Raw genomic sequence first — 18,713 nt, forward strand, 5'->3', positions numbered from 1 at the left:
TACTTTAAAAAAAACAAAGAAAGTAAAAAGAATAAATAGGCCAACGAAAGGGGTAAAGAGATAAAACAAAAAAAAATTATGCGGAGGTTCTTAATTTAGAAAGACTAAACAAATGGGGAAGCAAATAAAACAAAAAAAATAATCTATAAACTTGACATCAACAAGAATCAAACTTGGTACCTTTGACATATGTACCCACTATACTTAACCACCAGACCATTTGTACTTTTCGCAACAGATGACAAAACTAATTTATCTTAAAGGGTTTGAGAGATAAGGAAAAAATTAGGAAAATGTAAGATCCGACACGGTAATCTGCGCGTTTACCCAGCTGCCAGAAAAACCTACCTCCATCTCCCAAGTATTCTGACTTCCAATCAGGTTCCTCCTCCAAACAGTAGCCACATGAGTTTTAAACCCAACACGGTGTTCCATGGCATCATTCTCTTCAACCCCATGCCTCCACTCTCTTTATTGGTGCATACTTTCTCCCAGCTGAATTTGGCTCCTCTGGCCGAATTTGGAGCTCCTTGCCAAAGACAAAACATTCTCTCAATCTCCTCAATGCAATTTCTAGGGAGCAAAAAGATGGATGTCCAGAAGGTAATAGTAGAGTAAATGACCGACTGTATGAGTTGTAACCTCCCTGCAAAGGATAAATGTCTGACCGGCCAGGCTGAGAATATGTTCCTAGTCCTATTTAGAGGAGGATGGTAGTTTTGTCTCCTTATTTTTCTAGAGGATAGAGGCACCCATACGTATTTCATAGGGAGTGAACCTTGAGTGAGTCCTAGTCAAAATGCTGATTATTCTGAAAATTTCCTCTATCCAAAAAAAATTGGTTTTCTCTCTATTAATCCACAAACCTGATTGAGCTTTAAATTCCTCAAGAATATCCAAAATTTCTTGGAGAGATTGCTCTGTCCCATCAAAGAAAATCAGTATAAATTAAGTTACTTATATCTAGTATCTTTGCTTCTAAAGGTGCATAAACATTAATTACTTCTTCTTTACAAAATCAAATTACAATCCTTTTCCCTTTTGTAGCATGTATGATGAGATATAAATTATGATTCTCAAAAAGTAAGTGAAAGATGAAACGGTATTTTAACATTGTATACGTCCACGATTCTTTCAAAAGCAAATTTTAAAGTATCATTTTTGTCAAAAGCTAGATAGTAGATATATTCAGGTCCGTTAACACGAGTACTTCGAAAATTTAGACTAACGCAGGTTGAACTACATACGTACATGTCCACATTATCATTAAATCGAAAAATTTCGTTAACTCATAAACTTTGAAATATTTATACATGTCTTACGTTCAAAATGCAGATTTATCACTACTTTTTTTTGTTATAATTGATCAGGTATTCAGGTTAATCATTCCTCGACACCAAAACAAGTGTTCACCCACGTTATAGGTTTTGATTGGTTGCATATCTTAACTCTGCAGTAATTTATCTGGGGGTTGGGATAGCCGGATAGGTAAAACGCGTGTCATCGACAAACCTTATACATGATTCAAAAGGCTAGCCATAATAACCTACATCCATCTCAACCGCCCAAAATTCACCTGCATCTATCTCGCAAAAGATCAACGGTGATTAATTCTTTGGTACGACACTTAAGAGTAGCAGTTCATTAATAACAAATCTCAAAGCATTCTTTTTGTTTTCTCTCCTTGAAGAAAGTACATGCAAAATCAATGGCTCCGAGTCCGAGGATCACAACAATCACCGGCCAAGACTACTCTATCGATTTCTAAAGGTGCATAAACATTACATATTCTCTATATTTAAATCAGATCCTTTTCTGGTCCTGTCCCTGTGATGGTATATGCCTATTTAGTGAGATATATCATATATATTGTCTTAAATTTCTATGAATCAACTAAGTTAAAAATAATGGCTCACGAGCCCGGCCCTTTCGTTATTTTGTTTTTTGGTAATTATATATATATAGGCCTTAAAACCCCTAATTATCGGCCCTTTCATGTTCTTCCGATAATTACTGTTTTAAGGCTTAAAAATCCACTTAAATGCTATACTGCCAATCAAGACTCAAGACTCAAGAGGCTCGGTTAAATAAAACGAAACCCAAAGGAGTTAAGACCTCTTCACTTCCACCAAAAAGCAAAACCACCGAAAACTCTTCATCTCCCTCAAAACTTGAAATGGAGAAGACGACTCAAGCGACTTCCCCCAAGGTATCGCCAATGGTTTATTTTATCATTTCATGAACATTCGTTTTGCAGACAGAATCTTATAATTTGGTCTTGTTTGTGTAGCGAAAACCATTGACGACGTTAATTGACTCATACGCTGTACAATGTGGAAAGTGTAAGAAACTGAGATATATAGAGACACAAGAAAAGTATGAGGAGACTCGAAGTAAATCACCAGAGACATGTTTTGAATGCAAGAGTTGTGAAGAACCTGGATTTGTGGTTGTGGACTGTGATTCCCCTGGTGTGCGTTGGTTTGTGGATCAGCATGGTATACCCAAAACCCCTCAAGGGTTGAAGAGGCTGTTGGTTGTCAGAGAAAACGGCGAGAGAGTGGATGTGTATTACGAATCTCTCCAACAAAAAAGACTAAGGAGTCTCACGGAAGTCGCTAAGTATATTAAAAGCAACGAACAATTCAAAGACGTAAAGATTCAAGACGTTTCCTTTGCCGCACCCAAACTCATGAGAAGACCAAAGTTTTAAGGATGCTGTTGATAACACAAGATCTCAATATGGGTTAAGGTTTATCATGTCTCTTTAGCTTTTTCTTCTTCTGCATATGATGAACAAACTTAAGCACTAGCCTTTTCTTTTTAATGTTTGTTATGAGTCTTAAGTTTTTTTTTTTGTTATCTATTTGCTCTTAAGGGATGGTTTATAGAGAATCAACTGTATCATTTTCTAAGGATGTGTTGATGCTAATGAAAGACTCAAAGATGGTAGTAGAAATCAAAATATACACCTAAACATCATTTTTTTGGTATAGAGTTGAGAAACAGAGATCAAAAATGCCATGAGGAAAAAAAAAATCAGGGAAATACTATTCACCCCAATTCGTTCATTTCATTTTTTCAACCAATCAAATTATGCCAACTAATAAAAAAATTAGTATTTTTAGAAAACTAGAAATATTATTAAGTTTTGATTCATGAGGTTATATGTTGGTTTAGATTTATAAATATGGTTTAGATTTTACAATATAAAAGAGAATAAATATTAGTTTACGTTAACAAATGAGAATTAAAATTTAGATTTTATAAATAAAAAAGATTACACATCCAGTTTGAGTTGACAAATGAGAATTAAAGTTTATATTTTATAATAGAAAATAGATTACATATCGGTTTGAGTTGACACATGAGATTAGGGTTTAGATTTTACTGTTAAAAGAAATTACATGTCGGTTTAGATTTTTAATGATATTTTAAAATATACTCCCTCCGTTTCATAATATAAGATGTTTTAGAGAAGTTTTTTGTTTCATAATATAGGATGTTTTCATTTTTCTATGCAACTTTTAGATTAGTTTAGTATTTTATATTATGCAGTATTGTTTCTGATTAGTTGAACTTGTTAAAAGTAAAGACTTCTTATTCTGCGTGCTTTAGTTAAAACATCATATATTTTGAAACGGAGAGAGTATATTTTATATATCATATTTTAATGATATTTTAGAGATTAAACATCATATATTATGTATTGTTCGAAAGTTTTCGCTTAGGACCCTCTTTCTAAACTAGTGTCTTCCATTAGGGGTAGAAGAGAGATTTGACCGGAGTAAAGCACTCTCCATTACGACCTTTCAACCTGTTTACGCGTGTTTAATCGATTTTCACCAAGATTATCTCAAAGGAAACTAGGGTTCTTATGCTGATTTGGGTGTAGATTACTTTTCAAAGGAAATTTTAGGACGAAGGAAGTAGATTCGACGGGCTTAAGGTGTGGGCGTTGAATCGCAGGTCTAAACAGCTAAAGTTTAGTGATTGGATTTTAGATCTCAGATCTAGAAGTAATCGGGTTTGAAGTAAGTCATGTCTTCTGCTATGGATAGAGCGCTCATGGCTATGTCCTTGGAAGAAGAAGATATCCCGTTTGAGATGCCAAATTTACCAGAGTACTCGTCGTGTGAACAAAATGCTCTAAGCTTGGTTGGCAGAACTCTAAATCCAGAGTGTCAACCGATGGATCAACTGATCCGGAATATGCCTCGCAAATGGCAATAACTTGGAAGGACTAGAGGGGTTGCCCTGTCAAAGGAAAGATTCCAGTTTTTTTTTCACATCGGAGCATGATCTAGAAGAGGTGCTGGAGAAAGGTGTCCATACCTTCAATGAGTGGATGATAGTAGTCGACCGGTGGTACGAGAATCCTCCAGATAACTATCTACAGTTCACGCCCATGTGGGTTCAGATGTGGAATCTTCCAATTAACTACTATACAAGGGAGGCGCTTACAACCTTAGGAGAAATAGTTGGGCAGGTCACAGAGGTGGCTTTTGATCCTAAGAAGCCTCAGATCCAAGACTATATCAGGGTTAAGGTTTTATTTGATGTTTTGAAGCCTCTGAGAGGATCAAAGATAGTTAACTTGCCTAAAGGGGGTTCGACTTCTGTTAACTTTGAGTATGAAAGGGTGCAAAAAAGGTTTTTTGAGTGCCAACGGATGACACACGATAGAGAGTCTTGTCCTCTTATCCTCAGAAAGAAACATGATGCAGAAGATGCTAGGAAAGCAGGGATACCTGAAACACATATTTATGTATGGTTGGTTGAATGATGTATGGAATGATGACTTATGAATGAATGGATGGCAGGGTGTTTCAATTCCCCTTATGCAATTGTAGTATAAGAGGTGTCAATCCAATCTAAGTGTTTGTGAACAATCAAGATGTGCATATGAGTCTAAGTCAAGCCAGATGTAAAGGTTGTTTGTCACTAACAATCCTATGATAAAATGGAAAGTGCAGAAAGTAAAACTACAAGAACTAGGAGCTAAATGCAAATGGAACAGAATGATTATGACAAACAGAAATAGAAACTATGGAAATGCAAGTATTGAACTAATGCAAGGTAAGTAATGAACAAGATACTAAATGAATGTAACAGAAATGCAACTAGAATGAAACAGGACAAACATAAATCATAAACACAAGTTCTGGGTTGGAACTCGAGCAAGCACTCGATCGAGTGTAGATCGAGTGCAGGGTCGAGCTGGACTAATACGCAAAACAGAGCAACACAAAAAAAACAGAGCAATACCAAAACGAATCAAACAACAGGATTTAAGCTAAGAAATCAATAAACAAGAAAGGTCTTGAGGAGGGATTCATGGGTTGGACTATGATTGAGGTCATCTAACTTGGTCAACAAATCTCAAACAACTTGAGCTAATCTCTAGACATATATTTCTAAGACATGTTTAATCCACTCTCATGGCAAGAAACAATCAAACTCATGCATCTCTAGACTTGTTCTCACAAAGTAAAGAATCTACACAAGCAGGCATTAAGCAATATGTCAAAAATCAAACAATACTTCTAATTTCTTAGCAAGCCTAATGATAGTCTCTAGATCTAGCTTTATCTATGCTCCTTAGACATTGATGTGATGCTAAGAGGCTTGAAATCAGATCCTACCCTCTCAGATATAGGATCAGCATTAAGAACATCTAGCCTAGAAGAGATCTAAAACAATCAAGCTTGACCAAATCCAACAAACCTCAAACACAACCCAGCCTAACCCATCCTCAAGATCCTAAGCAACTACTCACAAGCATACATGATGAACAATAAAGTCATAAACCCAGAAAATACTGAAACTTGCATCATTAGAAAGATAAATCAAAGATCTACAATATTGAAGAAAGAACCAAACTCAAATTCTCAATATTAAGAAAGTTATGAAACCAACAATATTAAAAAATTTAGTCTTTTTCTCCTTTAAAAGAAGTACAAGATCTAAGAAAATTAAAATGCAAAAGGAATAATCCCAAAAAGGTAAAGACTAGGTTTTTGACTCTCTAAAAAGCTGGACTTTTTTTGGTGGCTGCAGGTACAAGCCCTTATATAGAAAAAATAGTGGAAACCCTAAAAACGCTAAAAGACAAAATAGCCAGGCGGCTCGACCAATTCGACCTGGTGCTCGGTCGAGTTGGCTCCTCTTGTGCTCCTCCCACTCGATCGAGTCCCTCTCAGCACACGGTCGAGTGTCTGGTCGAGTGGGCAGTCGAGTTGGACTCCGGACCTTGGTTCTTCAGCCTTAGCTCCTTTGTTTTCTCCTCATGATTGCTTCACTTCTCCTCAGCATTGCTTCCATGCTCCTTAAGCTCCAAAATCACCTGTTTATGCATGAAAAGATGCAAATGCAATGCAACTAAACTCTAATGCAAGAACAGTCCTAAAGTTATGCAATAATGGTCAAAATGGATAGCAAAAGATGCAAAAGATGTGAATATATTAAGGGAAAACAGGGTAAAATATATGAACATCAACACCACCAAACTTAGTCTTTGCTTGCCCTCAAGCAAATAATCAAGACATAAGTAGGTAGGTGAGGGTTGAAAGTGGGATCTCAGCTCCTAAAGCTTGCAAATAGACCATCTAGAATCAATGTCCAAGTTACTAGTACTATGATGCAAGTTGAATGAGCTGTACTTAGAGATTTTAGACAAGCATATCACAACCTTTACTGATTTGAGCCTTAGATGTCCACATGCATTCAAATCAACCATTTCCTTTAACATTCATTAATCAAGAACATGAATCAATTCTATGCAATGCTTAAACTCATTTGGCTTGGTAGTAAAAGGTTTAGAGACAATGATGGTCTCTCTTTAGAGTGGGGCTTATCAATACCAAGGTTCTCTCACAAAAATAGATTGAGTTTTAGAAGAATGCTAAAGGTAAGAACACTTAGACACATACAAGAACAAAACCTTGTCTACCCAAAGGCACCCAAAGTGTTTATCCTATCAATCTAAACCCAATTGATCCTAGTGCTACCCTTTAACTTCTTCTCTTCTCTTTCACCCTTTTCTCTTTTGATTTTAAAGTTTTAGGAGAGGTTTCTTATTTGATCTTTCTAGTGGAATGAGAGATTCTTACTTATTTGCTATGGTTTTATTTTCTTCTTATTCTTAAGACATAAAAGCATTTTGCTAAACTCTTCTTTTTCTTTCTTTATTATCTTTGACTGAAACCATCTTTAAATAATATCATACTTCCTATTCTTTCACTAGACTTTGATTTTACTTAAAAATATTCCCCTCCTAAAGACTCTAACCTTTTCTTTCTCTTTTCCTCTTTTCTTTTCTTTCTTTTTCAAACAACCAAATCCCAAACCCAACAATGAAATCACCTAGTCTTATCTAGTTTGGAAAATACAAACTAGAACTACACAAGGCATTATTTTTGTCAGTTCAAACCTAACACTTTCTACCAAGCTCAATCCCAAAAAGGCCTCACACACTCAAGAATAAACATGGCTTGAAAGAAGGGTTGGTTAAGGGTATTGGAAACTGATTTTAATGATTCAATCAGCTACTTGGATCAACAAGAGTGGTAAAAAGGAGAAAGATGATCCAAATATGTATATGGTATCCATGAGTTTAAAGCAATGCACACATTGATATTTAACAGTCAATATTAAGTTCTTATAAGTAGGAAATGGTGTCAAATCACAACATGCTTCAATTTAGACCAAATGCAATGCAGGAATTCAAGGCTTGGTTCAATATTATGCTTCTAACCACTCAACTAGCATCAAAGTACTATTAACTTGGGCATTGATCCTAGTCTAGTGAATCAAGCAAACTAACAAGGCAAAGCTCATCATAGATCCCTAATGCAAATAATATACAATCCTACATGAAACATGCTAAACAAGATCCTAATATGCAATGGAAACTACATGAACACTCTTTTTTTTATAAAGATTTTTGCAAAAAATTTCAAATTTTTAGAGTTTTTCTATGTCTTAGATGCTATGCAAATACTAACATGATGATGCTAAAAATTTGAAATAAGAACACAAAACACAATATCAAATGCTATCTCAAACCCTCCCCCAAACTTAAATCACACAGTCCTCTGTGTGAAAGAAATTTGTAAGAGGATTTAAAATCAAAAACAAAACACAACATCAAATGCAATGGTATTTACAAGGGGAGGTGATAGTGGTACCTCAAGGATTGGAGAAGAAACTGTCCACATCCTCTTGCATGCTGTCAAAGGTGTAGTTGGGGTCTTGCTGATGACTTGGAGGTGGAGATTGGGGCAGCTCGACGATGGGAATCGACTGGGACTCGGTCGAGTACGTGCTCGAGTGGGGGGGGGGGGGTCGAGCTGGACCGCGAGTGTCAAAATTCTGACTTTTTGCTGGTAGAACTGTTGGTAGAGTGCTGGATCCATGAAGTAATGGGGTGGGATGGGAGGGTAACCTGGATATCCTGGATAAGAAGCTGGAGGTGGGAAGCCATAAGGTGATCTGGGCTGGAACTCGGCCGAGTGCATCTGGGGTGCTCGGTCGAGTGGGTGCTCGAGTGACCCGGTCGAGTGCCTCGAAAATTGTTGGTCTCGGCTACTTGAACTCCTCTTCTATGATTTGGCTCGTACATTGAAGCTCTAGCTGGTTCCACAGGGTTTACAACTCTTGAGAGTGCTCTAGTTGAGCTACTCCTCCTCAAAGGGCTTGAATGGCTTGGAGATGAGTTTGCACTCTTCAGCTCAGCAATCTCCTTTTTTAGGCCCTTGATGGACTTAGCCATATTGGTCACCTTCTTCTTAAGCTTATCAAACCTCTTCCCATGCCACTTGCTCCACTTTTGTAGGAGAGTCAACCTCTTGCTAGTCTCTCTCACTCCTCTACTATCCCTTGGGTTGGACTCATAATCTTCAAAGTAAAATTGCTCCTCCCCATCAGCCATTTGTACATCTCCAGCTTCATCAACTCTAGGTTGAACTATCCCATCAAACAAGAACTCATCAGCTGGCCAAAAGTCAATGTTAGCTCCTTTTTGAATGGTGGTGAGCTCTTGGTTAGGTAAGATCAACTGTTTTTTCCCAACTGTTGGAAGCTCAAAGTTGAAGATGTGATTTCCTTGATGCATTTCCTTGCCCAATATGAGAGTAGAGGTGAGGTAGCTTGAGTCAATCCATCTTGGCAAAACCTTCTCTCCTCTAAGTGGGACCTTGGCAGCCTGTAGTATTGGAGTGATGATGCCTCCAATGGCTAAGGCTCCTCTTGACCCTTTGTTTTGTAGCTTGCCTACCCAACTTCTCAAATATATCATGTGGTCAATGAGCACCATTGCAAGTTCAGTCTCCACAGTGGTCCCAAGAATGATGGTTCCATTTCTTGCCTCAAGGATGATTCCATTGAGAGCCATGTCAATTATCTTGAGCTCACCCTCATTGAGATTTCCAGTCTCCTTCATAGCAAAGAATGTATTTGCTAAGGCCTTGTGGAAGTACCTTAGGACTGGGCTTCTTATCTTTGAACTCTTGGTCTTGGAGGATGAATAGGTGATGTTGTCTCCAATGGTTTCCCAAATGGCATAGAGCTCCTCTCTTGGTATCATCAAGCTCCTATTACTACCAACTTCAAAACCAAACACATTTGCTATCTTCTTCAATGAAAGCTCATAGTTCTTTCCCTTGATTGTGAAAGCAATATGACCAGCTCCAAACTCATCATTCTTCCTTGCATATGTGTGCAGCTTGACTGTGGCTAGAAACTCACAACTTTCTTCTTTATACCCCTCCATGCAAAGCCCCATGAACTTGATTAGGTTTCTCTTCTCAAACAGATATTCCACATCTTTATCAATGGCTAGGATCTCCATGGTTTCCTTGTGTGGATACCTAGTTCCTAGGAACTCCATTCTCATGAAGGCTTCATAAAGTTGTCTCTTTGTGAATCCACAAGATTATGCTTCTCCATCATCCTCTAACTCTTCTTCTTCACTTTCTTCCTCACTTTCACTTTCAATCTCCTCTTGTTCAATCTCAACTGCTGGCCTCTTCCCCTTGGCCTTGTTTCTCCTCATGAACTCACTAAGAGTTGGCTCCCTTTCTTCTTCACTTTCAGTTCTCTCAGGATCTTCCTCAACTGACTGATTTCTTGAACACGGCATCTGACTCGATCGACCACTCGGACCACCACTCGGTCGAGTGCATGCTCGAGTAGGGCATCGAGTGGTTCTTCCAGCTTCTCTCCTTGATTGTAGGCGATCATCACAACGTTCCATGGAGCTTGCAACCGCTTGTTGAGACTTCCTAGTAATTCTTGAAGACATTTTCGAATAGAACTGAAGGGAATAGACTCAAAGCTTAAGGTTAATAGGTTAGTGACCCAAAAACTTAAAAGAGCTAAGCTTGAGCAAATGATGAACTTTGAGAGAGATTTTAAAACTTGATTTTAGTTGTTTTGAGCAAATGAGAGAGTGTGAGAGATATAGGATCGTGTGAGGCTCTATTTAAAGAAGCTAAGGGGACAAGGAGACAAGGGTGGAGCGTCCATACCATTCAAATTTGAAATAGGAATCTTTGACCTGCTTTTTGATGCCACTCGACCCTACACTCAACCAGCACGTGGTCGAGCTCCTTGACCAAAGTTTGAAATTTCCAAAATTTTCTTCTTTTTCTTCCCTCCACTCGATCATTCTAGAGAAATGAGAATCGAGTGGGCCTTACTTCTTTGCCAACTCGGTCGAGTACCTCTCATGGGCTGGTCGAGTGGGCTTGCGAATCTCCTTCCCCAAGTCCAAATCTCTCCATACTCATCTACACTTTCATTGAAAGGCCTGTCCAACACAAACATAAAAGAAAACACATCAAAACTACTAAGAAAATAAAGCATATTTACAAAGGATACCTTAGGGACTTCCTCCCTAGTGAGCTTGTTTAGAGTCACTAAGCTTGAATTTGGTTGCCTTCTTAGGCTTTGTTTAGATACCAAGGAGGTGATGAAATCCTCCCTGGTACTTCTTGATCACTGTGAGTCTGATCCTTGATCACCTCACCCTTAACACACAAACTATATTTCTTCTTGATTTTGAGCCTTGGTCTTGCTTTCCTCAAAGACCTCTTGTTTAGCTTGACTTGGAGATCTTTAACCATACCAGTCAACTCTTGAACTGACCTCCTAAGCTTTTCCATAGAATCTTCTTGAAGAGAGAGATTGTCCTTTGGAGTTGCCTCTTCACTTAAACCTTCATGACCACGTTTGTCCTTCATAGTAAAAGGTTGATCATCAATGGTAGGAAGGTTGGTTGGGTTATAGATGTTAAACTTCATAGCTATACCCTCAGAAATGTTCAAGGTCACAAGACCTTCCTTAACATCAATAACAACTCCAACTGTGGCTAAGAATGGCCTCCCAAGGATGATAGGATCTTCAGGTTCCTTTTCCATCTCCAATACCACAAAATCTGTATGAACCCTTGCTTTTCCTATCTTGACTAGAATATTCTCCAACTTGCCAACCACATCTCTGTTTGAACCATCAGCTAGGCATATATGAAGGTTGGTGGACTTGAAGTCAGTGCGCCCAAGCTTTTGTGCTATAGAATAGGGCATCACACTGATAGATGCTCCCAAGTCACATAAGCACTGGTTGTAGTGAAGATAACTAAGTGTGCAAGGCAGATAGAATGGACCTGGATCCTTAAGATTAATTGGGATGATTACTCCTCCAAGGTCTTCAAGATCCTTCTCATCTTGAGCTTGAGCCTTCTTCTTTGATAATTCAAGCAAAAAATCCTTATAGAGAGGATATGGATCATACTGTTCCAAGGCAGGTCCTCTCTCTTCTTCTTGGTAAGCAATGATGATCTCTTGTATGGCCATCACTTCTTCTTGTTTCTCAATCACAACCTCTTCTTTCAAAGCTTTCTCTTCCTCTTGTTGCAAAGCCAACATTTCTTTTTTCTCAATGATTTGCCTTAGTTCCTTAAGCTTTTGTGCCTTGAAACGCCCTGGGAATGCTAGTGGAGGCTTGTAAGCAGGAGGGATGTACTTAGCAGGCTTGACAGCTTCTGACTCTTCAGCTCGATCGACCACTCGAACACTCACTCGGTCGAGTGCTTGCTCGAGCACCTGGTCGAGTGCAATACCGGATTCAGACTACTTTGCATAGACTTCACTCTGAGCTTCAAAAAATGACCAATCCTCCCCAACTTGAACTTCACTGTCCCCAGTGACTTTTTCTTCAAAGATATGAATGGCTTTGGCAGTAAACTCCCTTGTGTTTTGAACTGCTTTTCCAGGGAGTTGGGTGGGTTTTGGAGCTGAAGTAGATGCTATATTGATCTCCATATACTTCACTCTTGAGTTCAGACCTTCAAACTTCATATTGAGATCATTATACTGTGATGTTAACCTTTGATTCAACTCAGCAAACTGTTTGGCTTCCTCAATCTTTCCATTGGTTTGCCCAATCAACAGCTGTTGTATCATTGCTCTTAGGTCTTGTTCCTGGCCTTGGTTAGTCTGAAACCCTGGTGGGGGACACAATTGGGGCTGGAACACTTGTTGGTGCTGCTTGGGTGCATAGTTGTTCTGTTGTTGAGGCTGAGGAGGTGGATAGACTTGGTCTTGAGGGTTGGCTACATTAGTGCTCCTATAAGAGAGGTTGTTCTGCTTGAATCCTCCACCTTGGTTGTAGCCTTTGTATCCTCCTCCTTGGTTCTGCATATAACACAACTCAGCAAACTCCCTATCTCCTTCTTGGACTGGAGCTTCTTCTTCACCAATGAAGTGAATGGTTTTTGACTGGCTTAGGAGAATCTTGTCAAGCTTCTCATTGACCATCTTTAAATCATGCTTGTGTTTGTCCTCTTGATCAGTGGAGGGGATCCTTATGGTTCTATCATAATCTTCATTATAATTACCATCTGACTGAGCAAGGTTCTCAACCAATTCCCATCCTTCTTCCACATTCTTGTTGAGGAAGTTGCCATTTGAAGCTGTATCAAGAAGCATTCTTATTTTGGGAAGCACTCCTCTATACAAAGTGCTTAGAAGGGACTCATTGCTGAAGCCATGGTGAGGACACTGAGTCTGGAATCCTTTAAACCTTTCCCAAGCTTCACAATAGCTCTCATTATTCCTTTGAGCAAACCCAGAAATTTCATTCCTCAACCTAGCAGTTCTTGCATTGGAGAAGAACTTGGCCAGAAAAGCTTTCTTGCATGCATCCCATGTGGTTATAGCTCCAGTAGGAAGAGTCTTCTCCCATAGATGAGCTTTGTCTCCAAGGGAAAATGGGAATAACCTTAACTTGAAGCCATCTTCACTTACTCCATTGATTTTTGTGAGTCCACATATTCTGTCAAACTCATCAAGGTGATCTAGAGGATCCTCCATTGGCAACCCATGAAATTTGTTGGCTTGTATCATGGAGATCAATCCACTCTTGATTTCATAATTATTATTGGCCACAGCAGGAGGCACAATACCAGCTCTTTGGTTGTGTGTGTTAGGTGCATCCCCAACACCAATGTGTCTAGGTCTATGATCATGGTTATCTTGCTGCTCCATGACTACTTGTTCTTCTTGTTCTTGAACTACTCTTCTTTGCTTATGTCTCAAACCGTTTTGTAGCCTATGGATGTTGTCAATAGGCCTTTGAAGACTGTCTTTGCCTTTTGACCTTGTGTGCATCAACAAACTCGAGTACAGACTCGAACAGGTACACGGTCGAGCGCAGGCTCGTGTGGGTGGTCGAGTCGACTAGGAAGTGATGGCTATTTGGATCCGGCTTCTGACTCGATCAAGTGCTCGACCACTACTCGGTCGAGTGGTGGTCGAGTGGTTGGTCGAGTGGGTACCTGAAACTCAAGACAGCCAAGCAAAGGAAGATTCGAGTTCAGTAACTTCACAAGTGTATAAACGAACTTAATCTTAGACTAATAATGATCCTAAATGTCACAAAACAAACTCAAATGGGCAACGGCGCCAAATTGAAACACATATTTTTGTATGGTTGGTTGAATGATGTATGGAATGATGACTTATGAATGAATGGATGGCAGGGTGTTTCAATTCCCCTTATGCAGTTGTAGTATAAGAGGTGTCAATCCATTCTGAGTGTTTGTGAACAATCAAGATGTGCATATGAGTCTAAGTCAAGCCAAATGTAAAGGTTGTTTGTCACTAACAATCCTATGATGAAATGGAAAGTGCAGAAAGTAAAACTACAAGAACTAGGAGCTAAATACAAATGGAACAGAATGATTATGACAAACAGAAATAGAAACTATGAAAATGCAAGTATTGAACTAATGCAAGGTAAGTAATGAACAAGATACTAAATGAATGCAACAGAAATGCAACTAGAACGAAACAGGACAAACATAAATCATAAACACAAGTTATGGGTTGGAACTCGAGCAAGCACTTGATCGAGTGTAGATCGAGTGCAGGGTCGAGCTGGACGAATACGCAAAACAGAGCAACACAAGAAAAACAGAGCAATACCAAAACGAATCAAACAACGATCAAACAACATGATTTAAGCTAAGAAATCAATAAACAAGAAAGGTCTTGAGGAGGGATTCATGGGCTGGACTATGATTGAGGTCATCTAACTTGGTCAACAAATCTCAAACAACTTGAGTTAATCTCTAGACATATATTTCTAAGACATGTTTAATCCACTCTCATGGCAAGAAACAATCAAACTCATGCATCTCTAGACTTGTTCTCACAAAGTAAAGAATCTACACAAGCATGCATTAAGCAATATGTCAAAAATCAAACAAGACTTCTAATCTCTTAGCAAGCCTAATGATAGTCTCTAGATCTAGCCTTATCTATGCTCCTTCGACAATGGTGTGATGCTAAGAGGCTTGAAATCAGATCCTACCCTCTCAGATATAGGATCATCATTAAGAACATCTAGCCTAGAAGAGATCTACAACAATCAAGCTTGACCAAATCAAACCAACCTCAAACACAACCCAGCCTAACCCATCCTTAAGATCCTAAGCAACTACTCACAAGCATACATGATGAACAATAAAGTCATAAACCCAGAAAATACTGAAACTTGCATCATTAGAAAGATAAATCAAAGATCTACAATATTGAAGAAAGAACCAAACTCAAATTCTCAATATTAAGAAAGTTATGAAACCAACAATATTGAAGAATTTAGTCTTTTTCTCCTTTAAAAGAAGTACAAGATCTAAGAAAATTAAAATGCAAAAGGAATAATCCCAAAAAGGTAAAGACTAGGTTTTTGACTCTCTAAAAAGCTGGGCTTTTTTTGGTGGCTGCAGGTACAAGCCCTTATATAGAAAAAGTAGTGGAAGCCCTAAAAACGCTAAAAGACAAAATAGCCAGGCGGCTCGACCAACTCGACATGGTGCTCGGTCGAGTTGGCTCCTCTTGTGCTCCTCCCACTCGATTGAGTCCCTCTCAGCACACGGTCGAGTGTCTGGTCGAGTGGGCAGTCGAGTTGGACTCCGGACCTTGGTTCTTCAGCCTTATCTCCTTTGTTTTCTCCTCATGATTGCTTCACTTCTCCTCAGCATTGCTTCCATGCTCCTTCAGCTCCAAAATCACCTGTTTATGCATGAAAAGATGCAAATGCAATGCAACTAAACTCTAATGCAAGAACAGTCCTAAATCTATGCAATAATGGTCAAAATGGATAGCAAAAGATGCAAAAGATGTGAATATATTAAGGGAAAACAGAGTAAAATATATGAACATCAATACCAGTTGTAAAATTGGTAAAGGCTCCGGTGCTGAAAATGACTGACCCTTTATTTGGAGTGCTGAAAGAAGATCAAGTGGGAATTGATCCTGTTTCAGGGAGACCTGGGATCTCAGCCACTGTCTTGGAAGGAATGATACAATACCTAAGAGTCTCTTCTGAAGAAGAAAAGTTGCTCCGGATTGATAAAGTGAAGACGTCAGTAAGGGAGGTGGAGAGAGATCTGTTTGCTCAGAAATCAATACTGCGATTAGAGCCCCTACCTTTCTTCCATCAGGATGTCAATAAAGGAAAAGGTAGAGTTTTCAACTATGATCTTACTGGGAATGCAGAAAAGGAAAGGATGGGAATTACTAAAATGAACGATAAGAGCCAAGCGGTAGGAGAGGATAGAATGTGGCTAGTGAAGAAGGATCAAGGGGAAACACAGGAAGTTCCTCAAACTGCCTTAGCTTTATCTCAACCTTTGCAGAATAATCCAACAGTTTATGGAGCCTACCTTAATGAAGCTGGTTCCTCTAGGATTGTAAATCATAATTCAACGGTTTATGGAAGTACCTCATTTGTGGCTGGTTCCTCCGGGATTGAGAGTGGCAAAGGGAAGAAAAAGGACAGGAAGAGACCGATGAAAAATGCCAGGAAGCCTAAAATATCTAAAACAGATTCAGAGAGGAATGAGGAGGATATGAGGGAAGGGATACAGATGGGCTTATTGGTGAAAAGAAAAGCAGATGATGAGGATACAAGCACTGTAAAACAATTAAAGCTTAATCCTCAAGAGGTGGTCCCAAAGGGGGGACTGCCTACTTTCTACTGAGCGTTTTAAGCTGGAATTGTCAAGGATTGGGACGGTCTCATGACTTGACAATTCCTCGTCTAAAGGAGATGCATAAAAAGCATTTCCCGGAGATGTTGTTCTTGATGGAAACGATGCATAAATGAGACGTGCTAGTGGATCTATAGGAGTGGATGGGGTATGATCGTGTATATACGGTGGATCCGGTAGGGAAGTGTGGAGTCTTGGCTTTGTTTTGGAAGAGCAGTGTAAAGATGGACCTTTTGTTTGTGGATAAGAATCTGTTGGATGCTCAAGTACAGTTTAGAGCTTTCAACTTTTTTGTGTCGTGTGTATATGGTGATCCCGATAGAAAGAAACGAGCTCATCTATGGGAAAGGTTATCCAAGATTGGGATCGGAAGAAGGGATAGGTGGTGTATGTTTGGGGACTTCAATGATCTGATGCATAATGGAGAAAAGAATGGAGGGCCTAGAAGAGGGGATAAAGAATTTGTACCCTTTAATGATATGCTGAGAGTGTGTGATATGACAGAGCTTCCTATTACTGGAAATCGGTTAACATGGGCAGGTAGAAAAGGAGATCATTGGGTACAATGTCGACTAGATAGGGTTTTTGGCAATAAAGAATTCTTAAAACATTTCCCAGTGGCCAATCAAGCCTTTCTAGATATGAGGGGATCAGATCACAGACCTGTTCTGTTAAAGCTCATGGCTTCTCAAGATTCTTATAGAGGACAGTTTCGATTCGACAAGAGGTTCCTTTTTAAAGAAGATGTTAAGAGAACAATTCTTGGTACATGGAATAAGAGGAGAGGTGGTCTTTGTGTTTCAGATACTGAAAGAATGCGAGACTGCAGGAAAGCGTTAAGTATCTGGAAGAAGAAAAACAATTTGAACTCGCAAGACAAGATACTTCTGCTAGAAGCTGAGCTGGGGAAAGAGCAATCAACGGTATGGCCTATAGCACAAAAGATTCATAGGCTCAAAAGGGATTTAGCAAAAGCATATCGTGAGGAGGAGGCTTATTGGAAACAAAAGAGTAGGCAGAAGTGGATGAGATGTGGAAATAGAAACACAAAAATTTTCCATGCTTCAGTTAAAGAGAATAGACAAAGGAAGAGGATTGAAAAACTGAAAGATTTGAATGGGAACTTCCAAGTGTCTGAAGCTGCAAAGGGGGAAGTGGCGATAGCTTACTTCCAGAATCTCTTTACATCGTCAAATCCTGCTAGCTTCCAACAGTGGTTTGTTGGCATGGAACCAAGGGTCTCAGACGGAATGAATGCATGCTTAATTGCAAAAGTTGAGGCGTTGTTTTCTATAAATCCGGTCAAGGCTCCCGGAGCTGATGGTATGTCTGCCCTTTTCTTCCAGCAGTATTGGCAAACGGTAGGACCGCAGGTCATTGGAGAAGTTCAGAAGTTTTTTGAAGAAGGTGTTATGCCCCCGGAGTGGAATTACAGACATCTCTGTCTGATCCCTAAGACGAATCATCCCGCAGAAATGGCTAACCTCAGGCCGATAAGCTTGTGTTCAATGCTGTATAAGATCATTGCCAAGATTATGGTGAAACGGATGCAGACATTTCTTGCAGACATAGTTTCAGAGACCCAGTCAGCATTTGTACCTGAAAGACTCATAACAGACAATATATTGGTGGCTCATGAGTTGATTCACAGTCTAAAGGTGCACCCTCAGATGTCTGGTGAATTTATGGCGGTAAAATCGTATATGTCCAAAGCGTACGATAGAGTGGAGTGGAGTTATTTAAGAAGCTTGTTGAGTGCTTTGGGATTTCATGGGTGGATTGGATTATGGTATGCGTATCCTCTGTTACGTATTCGGTTCTGATAAATGACCAGCCGTTTGGGATGATTACTCTACAGAGAGGTTTGAGACAGGGGGACCCGTTATCTCCATTCCTGTTTGTTTTGTGTACGGAAGGACTGACATATCTACTCAATAAAGCTCATAGTGAAGGGATGTTGGAAGGGATGCATTTTTCAGAGGAAGGTCCGGTTATTCATCATCTCTTCGCGGATGATAGCTTGTTTCTGTGCAAAGCGACTCAGGAGCAAAGTTGGGTGTTACAAAATATTTTGAAGGTCTATGGAGACGCCACAAGGCAGAAGATTAATCTGAATAAATCCTCCATCACTTTTGGTAGCAGAGTTCCAGAACCCATA

At 39.4% G+C, this 18,713-nt stretch overlaps 1 protein-coding gene, 1 non-coding gene and 1 pseudogene across 2 annotated transcripts; all 3 read left to right on the forward strand.

The window, feature by feature from the left end:
• The first annotated feature begins 2,041 nt into the window (after nucleotides 1-2,041).
• Nucleotides 2,042-2,713, forward strand: LOC147921111 (methyl-CpG-binding domain-containing protein 3-like). The gene is made up of 2 exons (XM_087501366.1): nucleotides 2,042-2,209; nucleotides 2,291-2,713. Exons 1-2 carry the CDS (start codon nucleotides 2,042-2,044, stop codon nucleotides 2,711-2,713), a joined length of 591 nt encoding a protein of 196 aa, XP_087357492.1.
• Nucleotides 2,714-4,041: 1,328 nt separating this feature from the next.
• Nucleotides 4,042-16,546, forward strand: LOC147921112 (uncharacterized; annotated as a pseudogene).
• LOC147921113 (small nucleolar RNA R71) lies at nucleotides 13,045-13,151 on the forward strand. Its single transcript, XR_015591870.1, has one exon. It is a non-coding gene; the product is annotated as a small nucleolar RNA R71 (small nucleolar RNA).
• Nucleotides 16,547-18,713: the final 2,167 nt, after the last annotated feature.

The sequence above is a fragment of the Camelina sativa genome, chromosome 19 (assembly GCF_030686135.1).
Source record: "Camelina sativa cultivar CO46 ecotype springtype chromosome 19, ASM3068613v1".
Taxonomy (NCBI): domain Eukaryota; kingdom Viridiplantae; phylum Streptophyta; class Magnoliopsida; order Brassicales; family Brassicaceae; genus Camelina; species Camelina sativa.